The following is a 20,389-nucleotide window of genomic DNA, read 5'->3' on the forward strand; positions in this document are numbered from 1 at the left end:
GGCGGATGATGTTCCCTGCCACTACCACAGATAAGCCAAAAATATTTGAATATTTAGACGGCTAAAAAAAAAAAATCAAAGTCAAATTTACACACAGTTGAAGTCAACCAAGGGGGATTTTCATCTTGAACACGTTGGGAAAAGAAAATAGTCTATTTTAAGCATGTGGGGCTAATATAAAGATATAATGATGTAGCCAGAACAGTATGCCAGTATCACTGGACTACACTTAACTGTGCTTCTACACAGAAGTTAGGGCTGCTTTGGCGTTTGTTTGGGTTTTTTGTGGGGTTTGGAGGATTTATTTTTAATTAATATCTCATTTCATGCTAAGCCTAATAATTTTATGAACACAAATTCTAACAGTGTAACAAGAAAACTGAATTATCAGCAGAAAATCCAGTTTACTAGATTGGTCCTGAAAGTGAAAGGATAGGATTCTCCCATTCCAGTAAACCCAAAATCTGACAGCCATCTGAAGTTTTACTGCTCCCACAGTCCTCAACCACTGTCCCCTATCCTGCATCAAAACAGTAAGACTCCAAAGTCCTTTTCTGGACATATGTAAAGAATAAATAAGCTGTCCTAAAGGGATGGGGGAAGCATTTAACAAATGTGGTCCACAGACCAGCTAAAGTATCTTATGTTGTCTCTGATGAGTCAAAGAGGAACTTGAGAAATCCTGACAAAGTTTGTTAGAATATGTCTAAGAACTAGGACTTTTTTTGAAGTCTGGAAGAAAAATGAAGAAGGAAAGCTCAAGGGCAAAGTAAGCAAAATATTTATATCAAAATCCTCAAGTTTATTTTCTGACTACTGCATCAGAGTATTTTTCCAGAACTGATAACACACAGAACTGCTAGCAGGAGTTGGTTTATGTTCATATTAAAAATCTAATGAGATCATATCTACGCTTTCTGCTTGTCCTAGTCTTACTCTTGTTACATGTGTGCTGTCAACAAAATTACATTCTGCCTCCTGTATTTAAAATACATACTCCTTCTAGCCTCCAGAAATCTACAACTTAGAAGCTCCCTGAACCAGACATGGTTACTTTGTTTATAGCATGATTCCACACAGGACAAGTGATGTAGCCATGTTTTATGTTTAGAAATATCTAGTTATTTTGAAAACACATAAGTTATAATATATCATTAAGTGGTACAAAGGGACTTTAAAGGGACTTCAACCCTGGGTGTACACTAATTGCAGATAGGCCGACCACTCCCAAAACAAGACACTATCATATCTGGCCTGCTTAAACTAAATTAATTCAAACCATCCTCCCACCACCCCTAGCATCATCAAACCAGACTCTTAAAGGGGAAGAGGAAAAAAAAAAAAAAAGCCTACACAGTGGCATAGCAATCCACTGCATCACACAAGTTACAGTAAAGGCTGTTATCTACAGGCTTTCCACAGAAGTTTAACTTCATCTCAGAGGTGGGACAGCTTACCTCGCAGACTGCCTCCAACAGATTGAGTAGAGGGGGTTTGAGCTGGTACAGGATGGGTGGGACTGTCCCCAGCTGTGTCACTGACTACATCCTTCCTCCATATGGGAAGGAGAGTCCTGAGGGAAAGCAGATACAACAGAAGAGGGAAAAACAAAACATGGCTTCGGAAAAGAATGAGCCAGTTTTGCCTCCAAGATCACAGGAAGTGGATCAGAGTAGTTCACACTACAAGGATTTGATTCCTGGCATTTGCAGAGACTAAGAAAGATTTTCTCTGGCGAGAGGCAGAGTTAACCTAAACTCTTTCAAATTTTTCATCTCATCGCATCAGCTGTCAGGATAGGGACAGTAAAGAAAAAATAACATTCAGGCTGCTACAATTCACAGGACGCATGTCAGCATGGGGTCCAGTACACCAAGAAGGCTCAGTCTGCACGGGGAACAGACCACAAACTACAGCAAAGAACCAGCCCACAGCGGATGAGACCCACACGAAGACTCAGGGGACCCCGAGAACGGTATTCCGTGCTGCAAACCCTATCTGGCCGAAGCATGAAGGGCAGCGTGCGACTTCAACCGCCACCCTACCGCCAGAGGAGCGCCGCGCCCGCCCCGCCACCCAGAGCCGCTTCCCGGCAGGGCCGGCCGCCGCCAGCCGCGCCGGCCCGCTCCCGCCACCGGCGTCGTTCCAGGTATCGAATTTTCACTCGGCGACGATCCCGGCCCGAGCCGCCTTTAACGTGTCACCAGCAGGGTCTTTGCCCGACACCGCGGCCAGAGACCCCCCCCGACGGCCCCCGAGGGGCCACAGGCAGGCGCTCGATCTCAACACCACCCCCCCCGCCCGATGCTCCGCCCAGCCCCCACAGCTCTCGCCCTCAGCCCCGAGCCCAACGGCCGGGCACAGCCAGAACCCACCGCCCCGAGGCGACCCTCGCCCCGAGGCCAGAGCCAGGCGGAAACGGCGCGGCGGGCCGCGCATGGCGCCGCCGAACCCCGGGCCGCGCGGAGCCGCCACAGCGCGCCCCGCGCCGGGCGAGCAGGCGGAGGCGCCGCGCGGGAACAGATCGGCCGAGCCCCTGGGCCGCGGAACCCCTCCCCGGGACGGAGCGGAGGAAACGCTTCCAACGGGCCGCCGCTGCCTGCCCTCCCGCCCCGGAGACCCGGGCGAGGGCCAGCAGGCCGCCCCGGGCCATACCTCCCGGGTGGTGACCTCCTCCTTCTCGGAGATCTTCAGCAGCAGCCGGTCATTCTCCAGCTCCAGCGCCCGCACACGGTCGATGTAAACGGCCAGGCGGTCATTGAGCTGCCGCAGCTCCTCCTTCTCCTGCAGGCGGGAGATGCGAGTCGGCGACAGCGGGGTCCCGCCGGGGGTGCCGCGGCTCGGGGTGCCTGACATGGCGCTCAATTCGCGGGCAGGCGGGCAGCGGGCTCATTCAATCCAGCCGCACCGGGGGAGGAGAGAGCGGTAAGATGGCGGACATCGCCTCCCCCGCCGCCGCGCCGCCTGGGAAATGAAGTCTCGGCGCCAAGATGGCCGCGCCGCGCCGCGCCGCAGGGCGCGCTGGGAGGTGCAGTCCCGGCCGCCCTCCATTTTGTGGGCTGCCGGGCGCCCGGCGGGCCTGAGGCTGCTCCTCATCCAAAAGTGTAGCTTGTGCTGCGTATTAACATATAAAATTGGGCTGTCGTGAGTGTGAGTAAAGCGCAGGAAGCGAGGAGCCAATCTTGAAGGCAAGACTTTTTTTGTAATAAAAGCGGGAGCGACCAGAGGTACCCACTAGGATTGTTCTTCGCACGTTCCTCAGCGGTCAGCAGCTGCTCCCAGTCCCACTTGCAGCCGGAGCAGCCGCTTGGGCATTGGCGGGTGCGGGTCACCAACGGGTCACCGACGGCCCCCCACCCTGCCAGAGCACAAGGTTGTCCGTAAAGCCCCAGGCTCACCAAACCCACCCGAACCATTGACCCCTGTCATGCTCAAGTTTTACTGAGAGATTGCAATGCCTTCCAGTCTCTGATCAGGCCGTTCAAGAAGGAAGCTATCCTGAAATCTTTTGGCAGTCTCAGGGAATGCAGCCAAATTTTGTACAAACTAAAATCCACTGGGAAGTTTTCCCTTCCCAGTTCCCAGAATATGTTTTTTCCCCAAAACATTTTTACTGAATATACCCCAACTTCTGTCAGTTCTTGCACGTTAACTAGTTAACTGGATTACCATTCCTCATGTCCCAAAACTTTGGAGGATGAAAAGCCCTTACTGCCATTGTGCCTTTCAGCTACCAGGGAAGGCTGAGAAAAGGGAGATTTTCTGCCTGAGAAGCAGAAAAAACAGTCGGTCATCCATATGCATGGACAGCAAAGAAAAAATGAGCACATGAGCACAATGCAAAGAAGTGCTGTGCATGAGAGGGAGGACAGATCTAGATAGAGAAACAGGAAAGAGAGCAAGAAAATACTGCACATGATATATGAAAAGAAACTTAGGGACCCAGGCTGAACAAATAGGTGTGAATGGGTTTATCCTCAAAATAGAAGCTAGATGATCCTCATGTTAGAGGATCTGGGATCCTAATATCAAGTACACCTCAAACTGGAAAACCTCGGAATAAATCCAGGAACTCTGGACGCTCAGTACTCTTGTCGGCAAATAGCTGTAACTCCCTCTTGCAAGCACTGCATGTCTTTAGCAGCTGACCCATGTAAATAGTAGGTTTTCACCTGAATGCATTTGTTTAAAAATATGCATGTGATATGAAAAGAATTGTCCCAGCTTCCTCTGTAGACAGCAGAGTGCCCATCTCACCTGGCTTGGGCATCATCCCTCCTAGAACAGCATTGACTGCTCCTTCACCTCTATCTCCTACAGAGAGCTGAGGGCAGGGATTTCCACACCAAGCCTGTGAAGCCGGGGGTATCAGTGGGTTACCTGGAGGGAGTTTATGAATGATAGCTAAAATGAACATAAGCCTATAGATGATGACACGTGCCCTCCCTGTAGGCATTTACACAACCTCCCTATTTGAAGGTCACTGTTATCAGATCTTTATCAGTGAGATCTGATCATATGATGTACAACTCGGTGTGGAACTCAGCTTTCTGACTGAATTCAAGTTGGGTTTGAGTTGCATTTATCTGCAAAAGAAAGCAGAAAGAAGAGACTACAAATCCCAGAGTGCTGTGGCCTCTTGGCGCAGCAGAGCGGTCAGGTCCTGCCCCATCTGCCTGCTCCGGGCACAGAGCCACAGCGGGGACAGCCCCGGAACCCGGGGGCCGCCTCCTGCCTCGTTGTTTCCACCCGCGTCTCTGGGTTTGAAGTACAGTGCGTTTTTTGAATTTTGGCGCCTGTCTGCAAACTGTAAACCAACTGCTCCTGGGCCGGCTCCAGCCCGGCCCCGAGCCTCTCGCCGCAGCTGCCTGCGTGCCACCCGTATCGTTTCAAACATCCCTGCCTTCCCCCGAGCAAAGCAAAAAAATGCGTGTGAGCGTCAAGCCATGCACTTAGAATGAACTTTTTCTCTCTCAACATGCAGTTTCCGATACCAGCAAAGTCGTGGGAGACCAGTTACAAACTTTGGTTACGTTAAGCCAGAAAAAAATATTTTAGGAATGCTGAAAGCCTCTGTGTAAGCATTTTTGGGTTAGCTCATTTCTTCTCTTGTGATTTGACGCGATACTCTGCGCATCTGTCATATTTTAGAAATTCTTTTAAACCTTTTGCCTAATTTTGATTGATAATGTAATCCAGATGTAAATCCCCTTTGTTCATGAAGTTTAGCCCATACTCCCCCATTGTCTGTCAGATTTTTTAGACAATGGCTTAGAAACTTTGAATGTTTCAAAGATTTAGGCTTTTTTTTTTTTTCTTTCTAATGTTACCAGTTATTTTCATAGTGCTGGTATCAACTGTGTTGCAGTAAAATCTTTTTTTCTAAATATGCTTCCTGAAATAAGCCTCAATAATAATACCTAATATTTTCTACATTTTTCAGAAGGTCCCTGTCTTTAGCAGTAACCAGAACACTTGCATACTTCCATCCTTGGCACCGGTCTCCCCTCCTTGTTAATTCGCTTTTCCTATCTCTGCTAAAAAGAAGATAACAGTTTGGGGTGGGATGGGGAGAGGAAAGAATCAAGGGGGGAGGGGAAGTGCAAAAGCTGAGAGCCCACTAGACAACTGTGTTTTACAGGGAGTACAATGCATGCTTTAGTCGTGGGATTAGCATCTGTTCAAATACTGGTCCTCTTGGATCACTCTGATGATATAGGTTAGTATTGAACCAGCGTCAGTGTTGTCATTTGTCTCTCAATATTTAGCAATTAGTTTCTAATTAAGGACCTTGACAGTTCAATGCTACCCAAAACAATTTTACAATAAACTCCCTTTCTGCTTTCAGAAGGTAGAATTGATTTGTTAACTCAGGACACAATCATTCAGTGTTTAAAAAAGGGACAATCTAGGGATGTGTCAGCCTTACCTGACTGGGGTGGCAGAGGGCCATGGCAATCCCTGGGGCTGCGTTCCCTGCGCTTTTCAGATTGGGAACCTGTTCGGAGCACACCAAGGCTGCTGCCTCACCCACCCCCCCAGGTTTACTCTTTGTGGAAAGCCAAGCACAGGAGAAGGCTGGTGCATGTACAGGTTTCACCCTGGTACAAAGTCAGGAACTTGGAAGTGCCCTGGGCTCAGTATCAGAGCTCTAGCTCAAAGGTACTTACTTGCAATATATCTGACTGTCTGGGTAGGATAAGAATAAATTTTTGGGATGTCAGATAACACAGACAGCAGTGATAGGCTCTGCCTAGCACTGGAGTGCTTCTCCCATCAGATAAATTGAGAGATTACTTACAGCATGTAATAAAGGTAAAGGAAAACCTCATGTATCCTTTGAGGCAGAGCATCTTCTCAGCTTTTGACCAGTTTCCTGTACAGTTGGGTGTAATGAGTTTTCTGATGCTTTCTGGGATTTCGTAATGACTCTGACATTTTCATGGATTTGGGGACACAGGATTTCCACTGCTATTTCTTACCTCAACTGCTTTAGTTTCTCAGCAGCTGCTACCATGCCCTCCCTTTTCTCATTCTATACTTTATTATTTATATGTCTTTAATAGCAGGATTATTTCTACCTTTTCTGTAGTCGCCTAACTTCCCCTCTGCCTCGTGGTGTTCCTTATCTCACTCTGAACAGCCTGTGAATGTTTAATCGATTGTCTCAGATATTTTCATTAATTTCAGGAAGGGGCAAGGATTGAACATATAGCACAGAACATTTTCCTATCAGTCCAAATTCAATCCAGCTCAGCATTAGTGCTTAAAAAATTGCTAGCAATGACTGCAAGTCTGGAAGAAGCACTCATACCTCACCACAGATTTCTGCTCCAGAATTTCAGCTTTCATTGAATAAAATTGCTTCCAGCAGTGTCAGGACAGAAAGCACCAAGGCAAGTAGAGAAAATTAATAGTATGCCATGTGTCATGGATGAGATCTTCCTTATCTGCTATGAGAAAGTTTGCTAAGAGACGTGTAAAAAAGAGCAAAGAGGAACACAGTGCACAGTTGTGGGATTAAAGCAAATAGACAGCAGACTGTATGTAGAACAAGGATGTTTTCAAGACAAGACACCACGCTGTAACGTGTAGAGGGCGTATTTATTTCTAACTCCAGGCATATAATGTTTGGCAGGAGCCTCGGACAATAATATTCTTCTACTACAGTATTTACCTCCTTACTGAGGCAGAATTCAACCTGTATCACACTGGGGGAAGTGTTAACCAAGCCGGGGGAGGAGAATTCAAGTCTGTGCTTGGGATTGTTCACTCCTTTGTGGCAGGAAGGCAAGTGACTTTCATTGTCAGGAGGGCCTGTGTGGCCCTTTAGACTCTTGTACTGGAACCAGACCCTGGTCTCATGTGACCAGAAAGAAATGAGAATTTAATTTTAAAACACTCTCATATTTTCCCCCCTTCTCAACAGAAAAGTGGCAAAGGAAGAAGCTGGGGGGGTCAGTGCTCAGGGCCTCTCAACTTTCCACAATTCCACTTCGTCACTTTTCCACACAGTGATTTGCTTGTAATACCACATGCTAAAAAGAGCCATGTCTGTAACACAAGAGCAAGGGAGAGGCTTTCTACAGTACAACTCATTCACAGCCTTTATCAGGCAAAGGAAGTGTTGTAGTGTGTGGTACACCACAGCCTTCAGTGTAGCATTTAGCTACTGAGTCTTCCCCTCGCTGGCTCCCCATAGCTTAGGAATTGTTCCAAAGTAATAGGAAGACAGATTTCTTGGCAATAAAATACTGTGAAAACACCACTGAAAACAGATGAGGTGGCCAGGTAGGAACCATATTACCACTTCCTTCTAGCCAGGCTGCTGGCAGCCCTGGAGTCTGTGGAGATGGAGCCATGGGCGTTCATGTGCGTAACTAGCTGGTATTTATACAGGTAAATAGCAAAATTAATCTCAGATCAAGGAAGGGATTATTCATATCACCTTTAATGAAATATTGGGCCAATAATCTCTAACATTATGAGTTTTGGCTTTCACATACAGAGCTGGATTTCATTCTAGTTATACTTTCAGGGATCCAAAGATAAAAGACTCCTATGCAGCCTGCAAGGGTAGCCCCAGGTTCTCAACACTCCGTGGAGTTCAGGTTCCCTCATAACACAAGCAAGCCCCTAATCTTTTAGCTATTTGGCAGTTTGGAGAATGTAGTGGAGGAGGGTGGGGACTGGCTCTGAAATGCAGTTCGTCTGAGTTCACAAAGCTTGCTTTATCAGCCAGGAGCAATCCCAGCTCTGCTTTGAGAATCACTTAGGTCATTGCTACACCAGTGGAGCTGTGGGAGGGGAGCATGCAGCACTCACACCCCTGGGCTGTTATTATAGAAAACGTGGCACTGATCTCAAACACTAATGAAAACAAACCCAGTGTTTTTTCCAAAACAACCATTTGGCGCCTAATTTTCAAATCCGCAGACCAACTGCAGCTGGCTCAGTGCCCATCACCATAGAGCTATTTACATATTTTCCTCCAGCAGCTGCAGTAACCTGTTATGTACCTCATGTCTGGCTAGGCTAGCTCAGCCTCTGTCATGGTCTCACTGGAGATGGGTTAAGATTTCAACTGTATTCTGTTAAACAAACAAACAAACTCCCACTGTGGTAGGAGCTCAGTTTTTAGCAAAGAAAGGTGAAAGCAGAAACCTTTGGCTCCCCTTTGACAGATAATTAGCCCATCGTGTGCCTTAACGTGAGAAATGCTGTGTACAGCTGGGTGGGCTCAGATTCCTTAAGACAGAGCCTCTGTCAAAGGTAAAGTTTACAGAGTAAATGTATGTGAGAGGGGAGAAGACAGGTCTATGGAGACAGAGAGGTATGTACATGGGATCAATCTCTCTTGTGCATATTACATGATTAATAAAGGAGATGAGAGGAATGCTTTCTGCAATTCCAAAGTGTGTTCCACCCAACATCTCAAAGTATTTTACAAAGGATAATTTATCAAGCTTTATAATGATCTTGCAACAAAATTAAGATGACCGTGAAGATTAGTCAGTCAATGTCTGTATGTCTTGAGCTTCATGGAGTAGCTTGGTGGACCTGGCTCTCAGGTCCTATCAATGCATCTGTCTCATTGGAGAACATTTTTCCAGTCCACAGCTGGTGACAACAGTGAAGTGCCGGAGCACAGGCTCAGTTAGCACTTGTGCTGGAGCTGCATGTCCTTAACATGAGGGACAGCTCTGACTAGCCATGAACCTACAACAGGAAGCCGTTTGCTGTCTTGAGTTTGGTACCTGACTGTACAAACCAGGAGAGACCTTGCCCTACCCTGCTCTCCTGCAGCCGGTGCTGTGTACTGAATTTTGAAGGCCAGCAGCATCACGTCACTTCTTTCTCTACCACCAGCGCACTGTGGGTGGCTGTGGGTGGGTAGGTGCAAGAATCAGATGTTTTGGGCAGCTGTGAAAGAGATTTGCTTGGATGGAGTAAATGAGCAGGAGCTACAGCAAATAAGGAGAAGCTTTAAGTTGATGGAGATATTTGCAGACCACCTCAACACTGCTAAACCCATTTCTGGGTATAAGAATATCATAGCTTTGTAGGATTTAATTTGTTTTACAGTGTCTGCAGAAATCTTGCATGTAAAAGGAAAATCAGCTTCAGCTTGGCCCTGCGTGGTGCAGTGTGGACAGAGTGGCATGCCGTTTTGCCCACCGGAAAGATTGGGGCCATTACACAGTGGGGGCTGGAGAGACGTCCTTGCTCGGTGGGTAATCTGCCTAAATGAAGGAATTTCAAAGCTGGGCCTGCTCCGACTGAACCTCTGAGCTCCCTCAAGTGCAAATGATTAAATATAACTCCATGGAATCCAGAGAAATAACTGGTGAGTTCGAAGTACTGAGCTTCCCAACCTGCAGAGAACTAATAAATGACATTAATTCACTAGCTCACAGTTCTTCCCATGCACCAAAGTGACCAGGCCAGTTCTCCCTCAGTACATCAGGAAAGACTGCGTCAGTTTGCCAGCATGGTGTCCACCTCTGTCACTCTCAGTAGTGTGGACAGGTGCTCTGAAGGGGTCTGCAATACTGCCATCATAAATGATTCAGGGCTTCATCAGTCTCTGGGGATTTACTCACACCATTAGCAGAGATGCTAGCCCCAGGCATAATCTCCCTGCTGCAGTGTACACAGCCCAATGCAGATGTGTACAACCCCCGTGGCACATGTGGCTGTGTTCTTGATGCGTACTTGGGGTCTAGCACCCCTTTGGTGGTTGTCTTGGAGAGTGGTCTACCTGAAAACACCTGCCTGATGTGTGACACCTGGACTCTGTCTGCTCAGCTTTAACCAGTGAGATTAATCTGGTATCTGCTGGATAATAAAGGAGCAGTTGCTAAACCATTATGCAACTGTTGCTGGGTTTGCATTTTTATAACACGTTTGGAGTGGGAGGCTGACGAATGCTAGGAAACTGCAAACTGCTAAATGGCCTCAGGTATGGAGGACGGCAGAGAGATTGGTGTGGCATTACGTGGTTAGTGAGGCCATTGGCAGCCTGTACTGACAGTTTAATTTAAAAAGCAGTAAAGAGTTAAGTCAGTGATGCGTCTGTGTAGGGGAACACCACATGCATGGCTGACATCATGTAGATGAACCGCCACTTGCAGGAGTCAGCATGCTGATGGCTGGAAGTGAGCATCTTCTTTCCCATGCCTGTATTGTGCTGGTCTGAACTGGTCTGGAGGGGCAGAAGCTCTGATCTGTGCAAGCCTGTCATGTCTGCATGTTGCAGAACAGAAATCACTATCCACCCACTATACCCCTCCTGCTAAGCAAATCTTGATAATACATCATTCAGTGGTTCTGGTTTAGTGGCCACTGCACCCAGTTTCCTTCCCAGTGGCAGGGGTTGGGTCTGCAGGACTGGCCTGAGGCCAGAGGGGAGAATGCCTCCACCCTACATCTGGCAAGGAGCTGGGAGTCCTTCCAGTGTAGCGACTGGGCACCTCAGGTGCCCAGAAGTGCTCAGCCAACCTCAGGACATCTTTGGCTGCATGACCAGAAAGCAGGACTCCCACAAGGACAAAATCCTGTGTGAGGAATCTACACTTACATGGGCCACCCATGGGCACTATGACTGCTTAGGCCTTTTTGCCTTTGCTCTGTCTTGACACAAATCTCTTGAATTCTGTTTACTTTTTCATGCAAATAGTTTTCTCCTTCCCACCCTGCACATTTCTCCTTTGGTGTCAACAACAGGCAGCACCCTGGCCACACCAACCAATTCTTGACCGATTTTCTGTTCGTTCTTGTCAACAATGCCTTCTTATGTAAAAGAAATAGCAACATTTTCTTTCTACAGGACTCTCCTTTTGGCATGTGTACAAGGAAGGACTGATGCCTCCTTGGAAGGTGGATACCCCCATTACTCCCTTCTTCTCAGGAAACAGGATTTTCAGGATTGTCCCTGCAATCCTTGGCCTGTTGGTGGGTCTTCTTCCGAAAGAACTCACGTTGGAAAGGACCCCCCCTTTGCAGTCCCCCATCTTCCTCAACGCTTGCATCATTCTTGCTGCTTTTCTTCCTTTGGCCTGAGGACCTCTGTGACCAGGGGGTGCTCCCTGCCCTGCAGGAGGTCACAGGTATGCCCTGGACTCTACAGATGTCCCCAGCCTCCAAGGATAAAGCAGGTAATCCATCCATGCAAGCAAGGAGTGGGAAATGTTAGAGCTCTAAGCCTTTGCTAAACATGCTGTGTCATGAGATCAGTCATGTAAAAACACTTCCTAGCTGTCTGGTGGCATACAGTGCAAGCAGACGGCACAGCTAAGAGCCAGCTCATGTGCAGCTGCTCCTCTGGAATGGTGTCACTGGAGAAATGAAGGGGAGCCTCTATGCTGGGGAGACCTTCTCACCTCCACCATGCCAGTCAAAGCCCTCTTGGGGTGGGTAAGAGATGTGCCCTTGCTTAGTGGGACCAGGTCTGGGCAGGCAGTGTCCAACCACAGATAGCGCCAGTTAGCTTCTCTTACCAGAAGCACCAGGGCCTGCTCAGGTACATGTGCAGGTTGCCTCGGGGCTGCGGGAAAGCCTGTGCCAGAAAGGTGAAGGATCCTTCACACAGGCACTCTGCAGCTTGGGACATGTGTCCATCCCCTGCAGCACCTACACGCATCCACCTGCACAGTGCACAGTGGTTCATAGCAATCCCGTTTGCTGGCTGTGACTGCTGCCCATGTCTCTTGTCCATGCTGCAGACTTGAGCACCTCACCCCACCTTCCTCTCTGACCTCCTCTTCAACAGCTGGGTCCTCGGCACCCCAAGGGCCTCACCGCAGGCTCCCATGCTGGCAGCCCCTTCTCCTGTGCCCTGTTACTGCACAGCTGAGAGCTGCACCCTGGGCCTGGAGCAGCACTCCTCCCAGTCCAGAATGGCATGCCCAGGTAAAGGAAAGCCATGGAGGGCCAAGCACCTGCTGAACTAGAAATGAGGGCCAGCTCCGAACCTCCATCTGAACCTTGAGGTCCTCAAAGGCTCCACTAAGATGCCAATCTGGGCTTCTGCCTCCCTCTGGGATGCTTCTCATGGCTGGGACAGCCCAAGACCCCACCGGCACAGGCTGATGATTAGGCTGAGCTCATCTGGCCTCCCAGTGCTGCCCAAAGGGGCAATGCACCCTCGCTGCCTCAACCACACCATCCAGCCTTCTCCCTTGTGCCTGCAGTGACACTCAACTGGCCCACCAAGGAATTGCAGCATGGGCTCATCCCCATGGAACCCATTCATATCTATATAGCATTCAACCATTACAAAACACTGGCCATTTTGTAAAAGGCAGCAATAACACAGAAGTTGGTTGCATTTGTCCAAAGTCGCTAATTCTGAGGGAAATCTGTAGGGCTGTAAATGGCCTTTCCCACCTGATATGGGTGAAACCTTTCCATCCCCAGCAACAGCAGCAAGTAGGAAAGGAAGGTAAGTCATTGTGGTCCCACTGAAAGGTGCGCTGGCACAGGGGAGAAGCAGCATATGATACACCAGTACAGCGGCTGCAGGGGAAACTGAGGTCCTCCTCTATGTGGTTCCCTACAGGAAGGCAGGAAATTTGCTTCTCAGTGACAGAAATAAAGGTTGTTTACCCAAGCGTATCCTTTTCACTTCGAAGTGATGAGCAACTTACAAGGAAGACCAAAGCTGAGGCACCTATAATTGCAAAGTGGATACAAAATGAAGACATTCCACTGCATGGCAACAGAGGTGAAGTAGATTAGCCCAGACCATAAAATCCAAATGTTGTAAGCCCCAGCACAGCCCCAGAAGGGTTAAATCCTTTCCTTCAGCAGATGGAAGCAGCCTGCCTGAACTGGCAGCTGCAGATGGTTCCTCTGCTCAGGCAGAGCAGGCAGTTGGACTGGCCAAGTGGATGAAAACCATCGTTCAGGAAAAGCTCCAAGGAACAGGCAGGGGTTGTTTTCCAGTTTTTCCTGGAGCAGGTGGTCTTGGGAACAGATGCCAGTCTGTGGCAGCATGGGTGACAGTTTTAGCAGAGCGCCTGTGCTATAAAATAAGCCTTTGCACAAAACATAACATTAGAAATACACGTAGCCTTCCCTGTTCATTGGTGTTACATGTAGTGATGGGTCGTCTGCCCCCAGATGCTGCAGGGTTGTCTGCCTTTCCTCTCTCAGGAGTGCAGTTTTTGTGGCTTCTCTGTGTATCTGTATGCCCATGCACACCTGCTGCTTCAGAGGGGAGACCACGGCTTGAGTGGTGCCCTTGCTTATGGGGTGATGTAGGAGAAGGATTTAGCCTACTGTTTCCTCTCCTGGTTGTGGTGGTAGAGGCTGTTGGTTTCTGATTTTGCTGTGGGAAGTCTTGCAAGTTACCAAATACTCCTGGGGGATATTGTCTGGACCCCGGTTTACTTACCCAGGCCAGAGTTTTCTTTAAAGTCAGGTTCAAACTACTTCAGCTGGAAGAACCAAGGACCAATGTGAAAACTGCCTTATGATGTGCAAAGCTGTGTTTTGTTTAAAAATGTGCTTAAACCTAAGCAATAAACCATCACCAAAGAAAGTGGTTAGAGTTTCCGACTGCCTCAAAGCAGGGCTTTAAAACTCTGTGAGAGAGACAGTGAGCAACATGGTAACTGTCTGGCAGAAGGCAGCCAGAGGTTAGCCTGGCAGAGCTGAGACTGATGCAGCATGTTCTCCTGTGCTAAGGCTAGCTTGGCAAACACTGTAGGAGAGAGACAAAGTGTCCGAAGGCAGCGGAGTCATTCCAGCGGGAGAGGGCTTTTTTTATTAAAAGAGGGAGCAGTGGGGACTCTGCAGCAACCTTCACTTCCCTCCCAAGAAGCCTAAGCAAGGAAGGGCCACCTTGGTTTGGCTCTGATCGCTCCCTGGACAGCCCCATTACACACCAGGGACTCTTCGACCTCTGGCATCTCACCAACAGAGGCTGGATGGACCCCTTCCCTAGGTCTCTCCTGCCCCCACAAAAGAGCACAGGGGAACAATGGTAGCAACTATTACCAAGTGCCCAAGCAGTGCCAGCATAGCACTGCGTGCCTGTAAGAGGGGCCTTGCTCATAATCACAAATTTCTGTGTCTGACAGCTACAGCCACTTCTTAGCTGGCAGAGAGAGATATTATCACTTCTGCCCTCCCCACATCCTCTTTTCAGAGCCCTGTTCTATCTTGGTGCATGGGGTTATTTCTATTCCTGACTGTGAAGGCCTCAGTTGCAGAAATATTGTGTATGATGAACCCTGTGCAGGGATTTTTGCTGGCTGCTGTTGTAATTATTTCCTGGAAGACAGTGAGGCTCCAACACTTGGGGAAACACCCTGCATGAACAGGTGAAGTTGAGCTAATGAAGCACAGAGCAGACCTAAGATGATGGGGTCCAAGGCATCATCATTCAGCTGTGTATCCTGCACCTCTATGAGGTGGATCATGGATTGTGCTGATTCTATACTCGGAAAAGAGAAGGGACACTAAGATAAACATCATCTGTCTTGTGGCAGAGAATGGCTCTCTCTTCATAAACCTGGAGCAGATGGGAGAAGGGCAAGGTATTCACATGCTGAACTTTCCCTTCTTCTCATGGTCTTCAGCTAAATCCAGCTGAACTCTGGCTTCTGCAGTTCTGTCTCTGCATGGCTATGAAATACCTGTGTATGTCTCTTGGGTGGCTCGATGCTGCTTCCATCTTCCATGCTCTTCATTTTTGCATTTAAACTCAATCCAGAATTCCCCATTCAGCCAGTCTGGCCTCCTGCTGTACTTGCTCAACTTCTGGCACATTGGGATGGATCGTTCTTATACTTGTTCTTCTCCATTGGTTAATCAGAAATTCAGGTCGCTGCTTCACATCTACCTCAGCTCACTTCTGCTTCTCCTCCATGCTGAAAAAGCCTCATTCCTTCCACCCTCCTCACAGGACACATGCTCCAGGCCTCAAACATCTTCACGGCCCTCCTCTGAACTCATCCCAGTTTATCAATGTTTTTCTTGCACTGCGAGGCCCGAAACTAAACACAGTACTCCAGATGTGATCTAATGAGTGCTGAGTAAAGGCAACAATCACTTCCTTTAACCTGCCAGGTGCACTTCTGTTAATACAGCCCAGTATGTTCACCACAGCCAGGACACACTACAGATGCTCGGCCTATTGTCCAACAGGAGCCCCCACGTCCTTCTCTGCAGAGCCAGTCAGTCCCAACCTGGGGCTTCTGATTCAGCCCCAATCATGTGGTTTCCTTTACCTTATCTCCCTTTTTTCTCCCTCCCATGATCACCTGATGGGGTCTTTGCTCATAAGGGCTCTGGGAAAGTAAGAAGGCAAAGAGTGTGGTGACGTAATGCAGAATTCAAAGGAAGGGTGAAATTCAGCTGAGATGCAAACCATTTGCAAATGCTGGGAATGCAGGAGAAGGCATTTACCACTGTTGGAATGGGGCAAAAGCTTCTGGAAACTGAAAAACTGGATTTCTGGTAGGGACTTGTGAAGGCAATGATGGGACTCAAAGGGTCTGAAAGAACATTTTCTTGGGGGAAAGGCAGGGGGGCGGAGAGGTGGTTCAGTGAAGAATAGGAAGGTAAAATGAGGAGAAACCCAAGGAGAGTTTGGGAACTGTACATCTATGTGTTTGCACATCGAGTGGAAAAGAAGGTGTCATGAGTGGAACATAGCAATAGCCAGGGTGAGTGGGGGAAGAGCCCCACGTCTGCAGCACGCTCTGCTGGGTGGTTGGTGCTCACAGACCAGGCAGCGAAAAGCAGCAGCTCCACCCCGGGCAAGTGTTTATTTCAGGGGCACCGTGCCTGATGGTGGTCACAAAGCAGGTAGGATCCCCTTCTTCTGCACACCCAGAGCTGATGTAAGCAGGCGCCTTAAGATAGCTCCAGGCACAACGGCAGTGGCAGGAGAAGGTGACACCTCCTTCTCCATCCAGCCTGGGGTGTGCGGCAGCTCCTCCCGCCTGAAGGAAAACCAGAGCTTGTGGATGGGTGGACCTTTAGCTGCCCTGTATGATAGTTCTCATGATCTAAGGGACAAATATTCCTTGCTGCTTGAATTTGTGCCATGAGCTGGGTGACAGAGAGTCCAATGAGACTTTGTGCGTTAGGTGGGACAACTGCCCTGGTACGGCAGGAACAAGTTCTGCAAAGACTAGTTCTATAGTGTGTCTGACAGCAAGATGTAAAATTCTGTAATTTGTTTAAAAATTCAGGATTTTCAATTTTTCAATTAAATTTATACTTTCAATTCAGTATTTTCAATTTTAAAAAACTAAATGGAATTGCCTTTGAAAGCAGAAAAGAGGTCATTGGGTTGAACATGTTCACCTCAGTTCTTTCTCAGAGGATCTTGTCCAGGCAAGAAAGTCCAATCATCTCTTTCATTTCAACAAAATCGTTTAACCTGTTTCTTTTGATTTGTCTATCCAACGTGGCCAAATCATGGCCAAGCAATACAAAAGTTTTAATTTGTGGGAGAAAAATCTGTAAGAGCTTGGCTCAGCCACGGCGCGTGGTCTGACCCACGGCCTGCGCTGGTGGCAATGCCCCTTACCACTTCTGGTGTCCAGACATCGCGTCCAGCCACAGGGTCGGTCGGACGTCTCTACGCACTTGTGCTTCGTGTTTGCGGACCTGCAACAATCTCATTCCTCCTGCACTTATTTTGTCTTCTTGTCTTCACCAACCGCCGCTGGTAAAGAATAACGGTCCTTTCCCAGGACGCGTGCTCCCAGGGCCCTGGCCGGGCCGGCTGCCGGGGGTAGGCGCGCGGAGGCCCCCCCGCCCCCGCCAATCCCGGCTTTGGCCCGATCCGCCCCATCTGATACTAAACCAGCGGCTCCGTCGGGCGCTTCCGGGGGTGCTGGTGACCCCCGTGTCGCTGGGATCCCCACAGGCCGCGGACGCCGCACAAGGTCCCCCCCCGCGGGGCCGCGGCCTTCGGTCCCTCCGGCGGCGGCGAGGACAGCGCCCGCCCCCAGGGGCCGCTCTCGCCTCTACGGCCACAGCGCGAGACAGAGCGCCCTCGGCCCCGCGTGGGCGGGCCGGAAGCGGCGCTGTCCCAGCGTTCCGCGCGCGTTCCTTCCTTCCGGTGCGGCGCCTTCGGCCGGGCGGCAGGTGAGGGCCGGGGATCCGCGTCCATCGGCGGCGGGGCTGACCGCTCTCTCCCCGCAGGCATGGCGATCCGCTACCCCATGGCCGTTGGCCTCAACAAGGGCTACAAGGTGACGAAGAACGTGTCCAAGCCCAGGCAGTGCCGCCGTCGTGGGGTGAGTATGAGGCGAGCGAGGGCCGGGCCCCGGGAGAGGCTCTGCCGGCAGCCGCGGGGCTCGGCTGGGGCTGAGGCCGGCGCAGGCCTGCTGCCCCTCCGGAGCCTGCCGGCTGGCGGGGGTTCCGGACAGGGGCCGGTTGCTTCTGGGGTGCGCCCCTTATTTTGCGGTCGTGTGTCCGTCGTGGACCGCGTGCCGGCGGAGAAGGCCCGCCGATCCGCCCCCATCCCCGGCCGTGCGAGGGAGGGCGGGCGGGTGAAAAGGATGAGTTGCAGTTTGCAGCAGCTCGGGAGCGTGGTCGGGGGGGTGCAGTGCTGCAGCTCGGTTCCGCTTCCGGGGAGACGGGAAGGCTCTGAACCCACGCAGCGCCTTGCGATGGCGCGGCTGCGGGGGAGCTGACGGCGCGGAGCCGGGAGGGGTGGTGGGCACCCGCGGGCCGCCGCTTTGCCGTCCAACCCTAAGGCTTAGCGTAGGCGCAGACTGGCTGAACGCGGGTGGGTGGCTGCCGGGAGCCGCAGCCGGTGCAGGGGTCGAGCGGCTCTCTGGCGGGTGGCGGAAGGCTTGGCTTTGCGGATTCGCGCCATTCCGGGTCTTGGGGGTGTGGAGCGGTGTCCGGCCCTGGACTGCAGTGACTGGGACCAACAGAAAACCAGCCGGAGAGCTCAGCGTTTTAAGGGGTGAGAAAGCTGGTGAAGTTACACTGGAGCGGGGGCTTAAATGGTGGAAAGTATTAAATCTGCAAAGGTGGTTGTGGAGTGAAATAGCTCGTTATAGGAAAAATGGCAGTGGAGGAGTCAGTAATGGAAGAATAAAATAGATGCGTTCCAACCACACCTTAAATCAACTTGGCAGTAAAATAGAAAATTGGCTGGGCGACTCCTGACATCCCTCCTGGTCTGCTTTTCTTGGTAGCAACAACAGGTGTACCCCATAAAACTGCCCAGTAATGACAAATATTGGGAGTTATCCAGGTTCAATCAATGTGTGTGTTAACACGAGATTAATTCAGCTTGCATCTTTTATCTCACTTTGATTAAATGCTGTGTTTAATTGTGGTGTTTGAGATGCATAGTAACGCACATTCTGGATATCTCATGGTCCTGCTGTTTCAAAAAATGTTGGTGCATGCAAATGTGCAAAATACCCAATACTGTGGCTAAAATGAAGAGAGTAGCACGTCTCGGCGAGGTCACATGCTGCTTGGCACCTACCAGGGCATCGTACTTCCTTGAGATGTGCCAATAGCATACGCTGGTTGTCGGGCCTTAGCCCAGTTTGCCACAACCCTCTGCAGTCCAGTCGGGGTCAGTTAGCAGTTACATTCATGGTGATCCATATATTCCCCCCTCTCCCCCGCTTCCTACAGCGCCTGACCAAACACACCAAGTTTGTGCGAGACATGATCAGGGAAGTCTGTGGCTTTGCACCCTATGAGAGACGTGCTATGGAATTGCTGAAAGTTTCCAAAGATAAGCGTGCTCTGAAGTTCATAAAGAAACGGGTAGGTCAATCCAACAGCTTAATGAGGATGGCAAAAACTCTGCTGCAGTTAACTGTTTTCTGTCCTTCCCTAGGGATAGTTTGCTTTTTAATTAATTCTTTTTATGTTTTCAGTTGTTTGGGAAGTTATTGGTCTAATCTGAGGGAGCAGAGGGAATGCCCCTTGGGTTGGGTGGGAGAGTGGGAGATGGACGTAAAGGTACTTGGCCAAAAAGGCCCTGAGCTATGGTAATCTAGGCTTGCCTTGGTATTTTTGCAAATCTGGCGTGGGGAAGAGGAGAGCAATGCTGATGGAGATTGGGTACCATTAACCAGGCAACTTGAAAGGGGGTTCATTGAGGGCAGCTGTGAGAGCTGAAAGCATCTTCTCCCTTGCCTCAGATAATTCTTGGGTAGAAGTACTACTGAGATGCGATGGCAGTTAGTTCCTGGCTGGGCAGTTGAGGTGGATGGGGCTTGAGTCCATGTTTACCAGGACTTTATCGTCCTGCCTGCTCTCTGAGTAAAGCATCTTCAGTGAATGCCTGAAAGCAGCCAAGATGTTTTATCTGTTCTCTCCTGGGATGAATGCTGACTGCACTGCTCTCTCCCCTGCAGGTTGGCACTCATGTTCGGGCCAAGAGAAAGCGGGAAGAACTCAGCAATGTCCTGGCAGCCATGAGGAAAGCTGCTGCAAAGAAGGATTGAGTTGTGCAGCCTGTAACTCAATAAAGTCCTTTCTCACAAAAACAGTGTAGTGACTGTTTGATGGTACATCTGCTTCAGTCTGTAGGAAGGGTGTGGTCCTGGGGATGCTGAAGGATTGTGCTGACAAGGCCCTGAGCTGCAGTAATCCAGAACTTGCATCGCTATTTTATTTTGCCTGCAGCTGGAGTTGCTGATACTGATCTGTAATATATTCTAGAGGGGGAATCCTCCTCCTCCAGACCTTGCAGAGCTAGCCTGAGAAAGAATGTGGAAGCCTCTGCAATAGCTAAGCCTGTGAAGGCTGTGATACCTTCCACCTCCCAGTCTGTCTCCAGACTGAGATGGTGGTAGGAGAGAAGTCAGTGGACAAAAACTGCTGTTGAAAATAGTAACAACTTTGCACTCCTTCCCTATGGCACTTCAGCCTTGTGCAGCTTTTC

The 20,389-nt window shown here is 49.7% G+C and overlaps 2 protein-coding genes and 1 long non-coding RNA gene across 3 annotated transcripts in view; 1 reads left to right on the plus strand and 2 right to left on the minus strand.

Moving 5' to 3' along the window:
- Nucleotides 1-2,959, minus strand: part of LMNB2 (lamin B2) — a 43,185-nt gene extending 40,226 nt beyond the window's left edge. The window contains exon 1 of the mRNA XM_075523911.1: nucleotides 2,656-2,959. Within this exon, the coding sequence (XP_075380026.1) occupies nucleotides 2,656-2,856 (201 nt within the window). The 5' untranslated portion in view covers nucleotides 2,857-2,959. The remainder of the gene's footprint in view (nucleotides 1-2,655) is intronic.
- A 10,196-nt stretch (nucleotides 2,960-13,155) lies between these two features.
- LOC142420232 (uncharacterized) lies at nucleotides 13,156-17,440 on the minus strand. Its single transcript, XR_012778716.1, has 2 exons — nucleotides 17,048-17,440; nucleotides 13,156-16,454 (listed from the first exon to the last, which is right to left on the minus strand). It is a non-coding gene; the product is annotated as an uncharacterized LOC142420232 (long non-coding RNA).
- A 23-nt stretch (nucleotides 17,441-17,463) lies between these two features.
- RPL36 (ribosomal protein L36) lies at nucleotides 17,464-19,991 on the plus strand. The gene is made up of 4 exons (XM_075523912.1): nucleotides 17,464-17,610; nucleotides 17,668-17,762; nucleotides 19,129-19,263; nucleotides 19,860-19,991. Exons 2-4 carry the CDS (start codon nucleotides 17,670-17,672, stop codon nucleotides 19,947-19,949), a joined length of 318 nt encoding a protein of 105 aa, XP_075380027.1. The 5' UTR covers nucleotides 17,464-17,610; nucleotides 17,668-17,669; the 3' UTR covers nucleotides 19,950-19,991.
- Nucleotides 19,992-20,389: the final 398 nt, after the last annotated feature.

The sequence above is a fragment of the Mycteria americana genome, chromosome 24 (genome assembly GCF_035582795.1).
Source record: "Mycteria americana isolate JAX WOST 10 ecotype Jacksonville Zoo and Gardens chromosome 24, USCA_MyAme_1.0, whole genome shotgun sequence".
NCBI lineage: Eukaryota > Metazoa > Chordata > Aves > Ciconiiformes > Ciconiidae > Mycteria > Mycteria americana.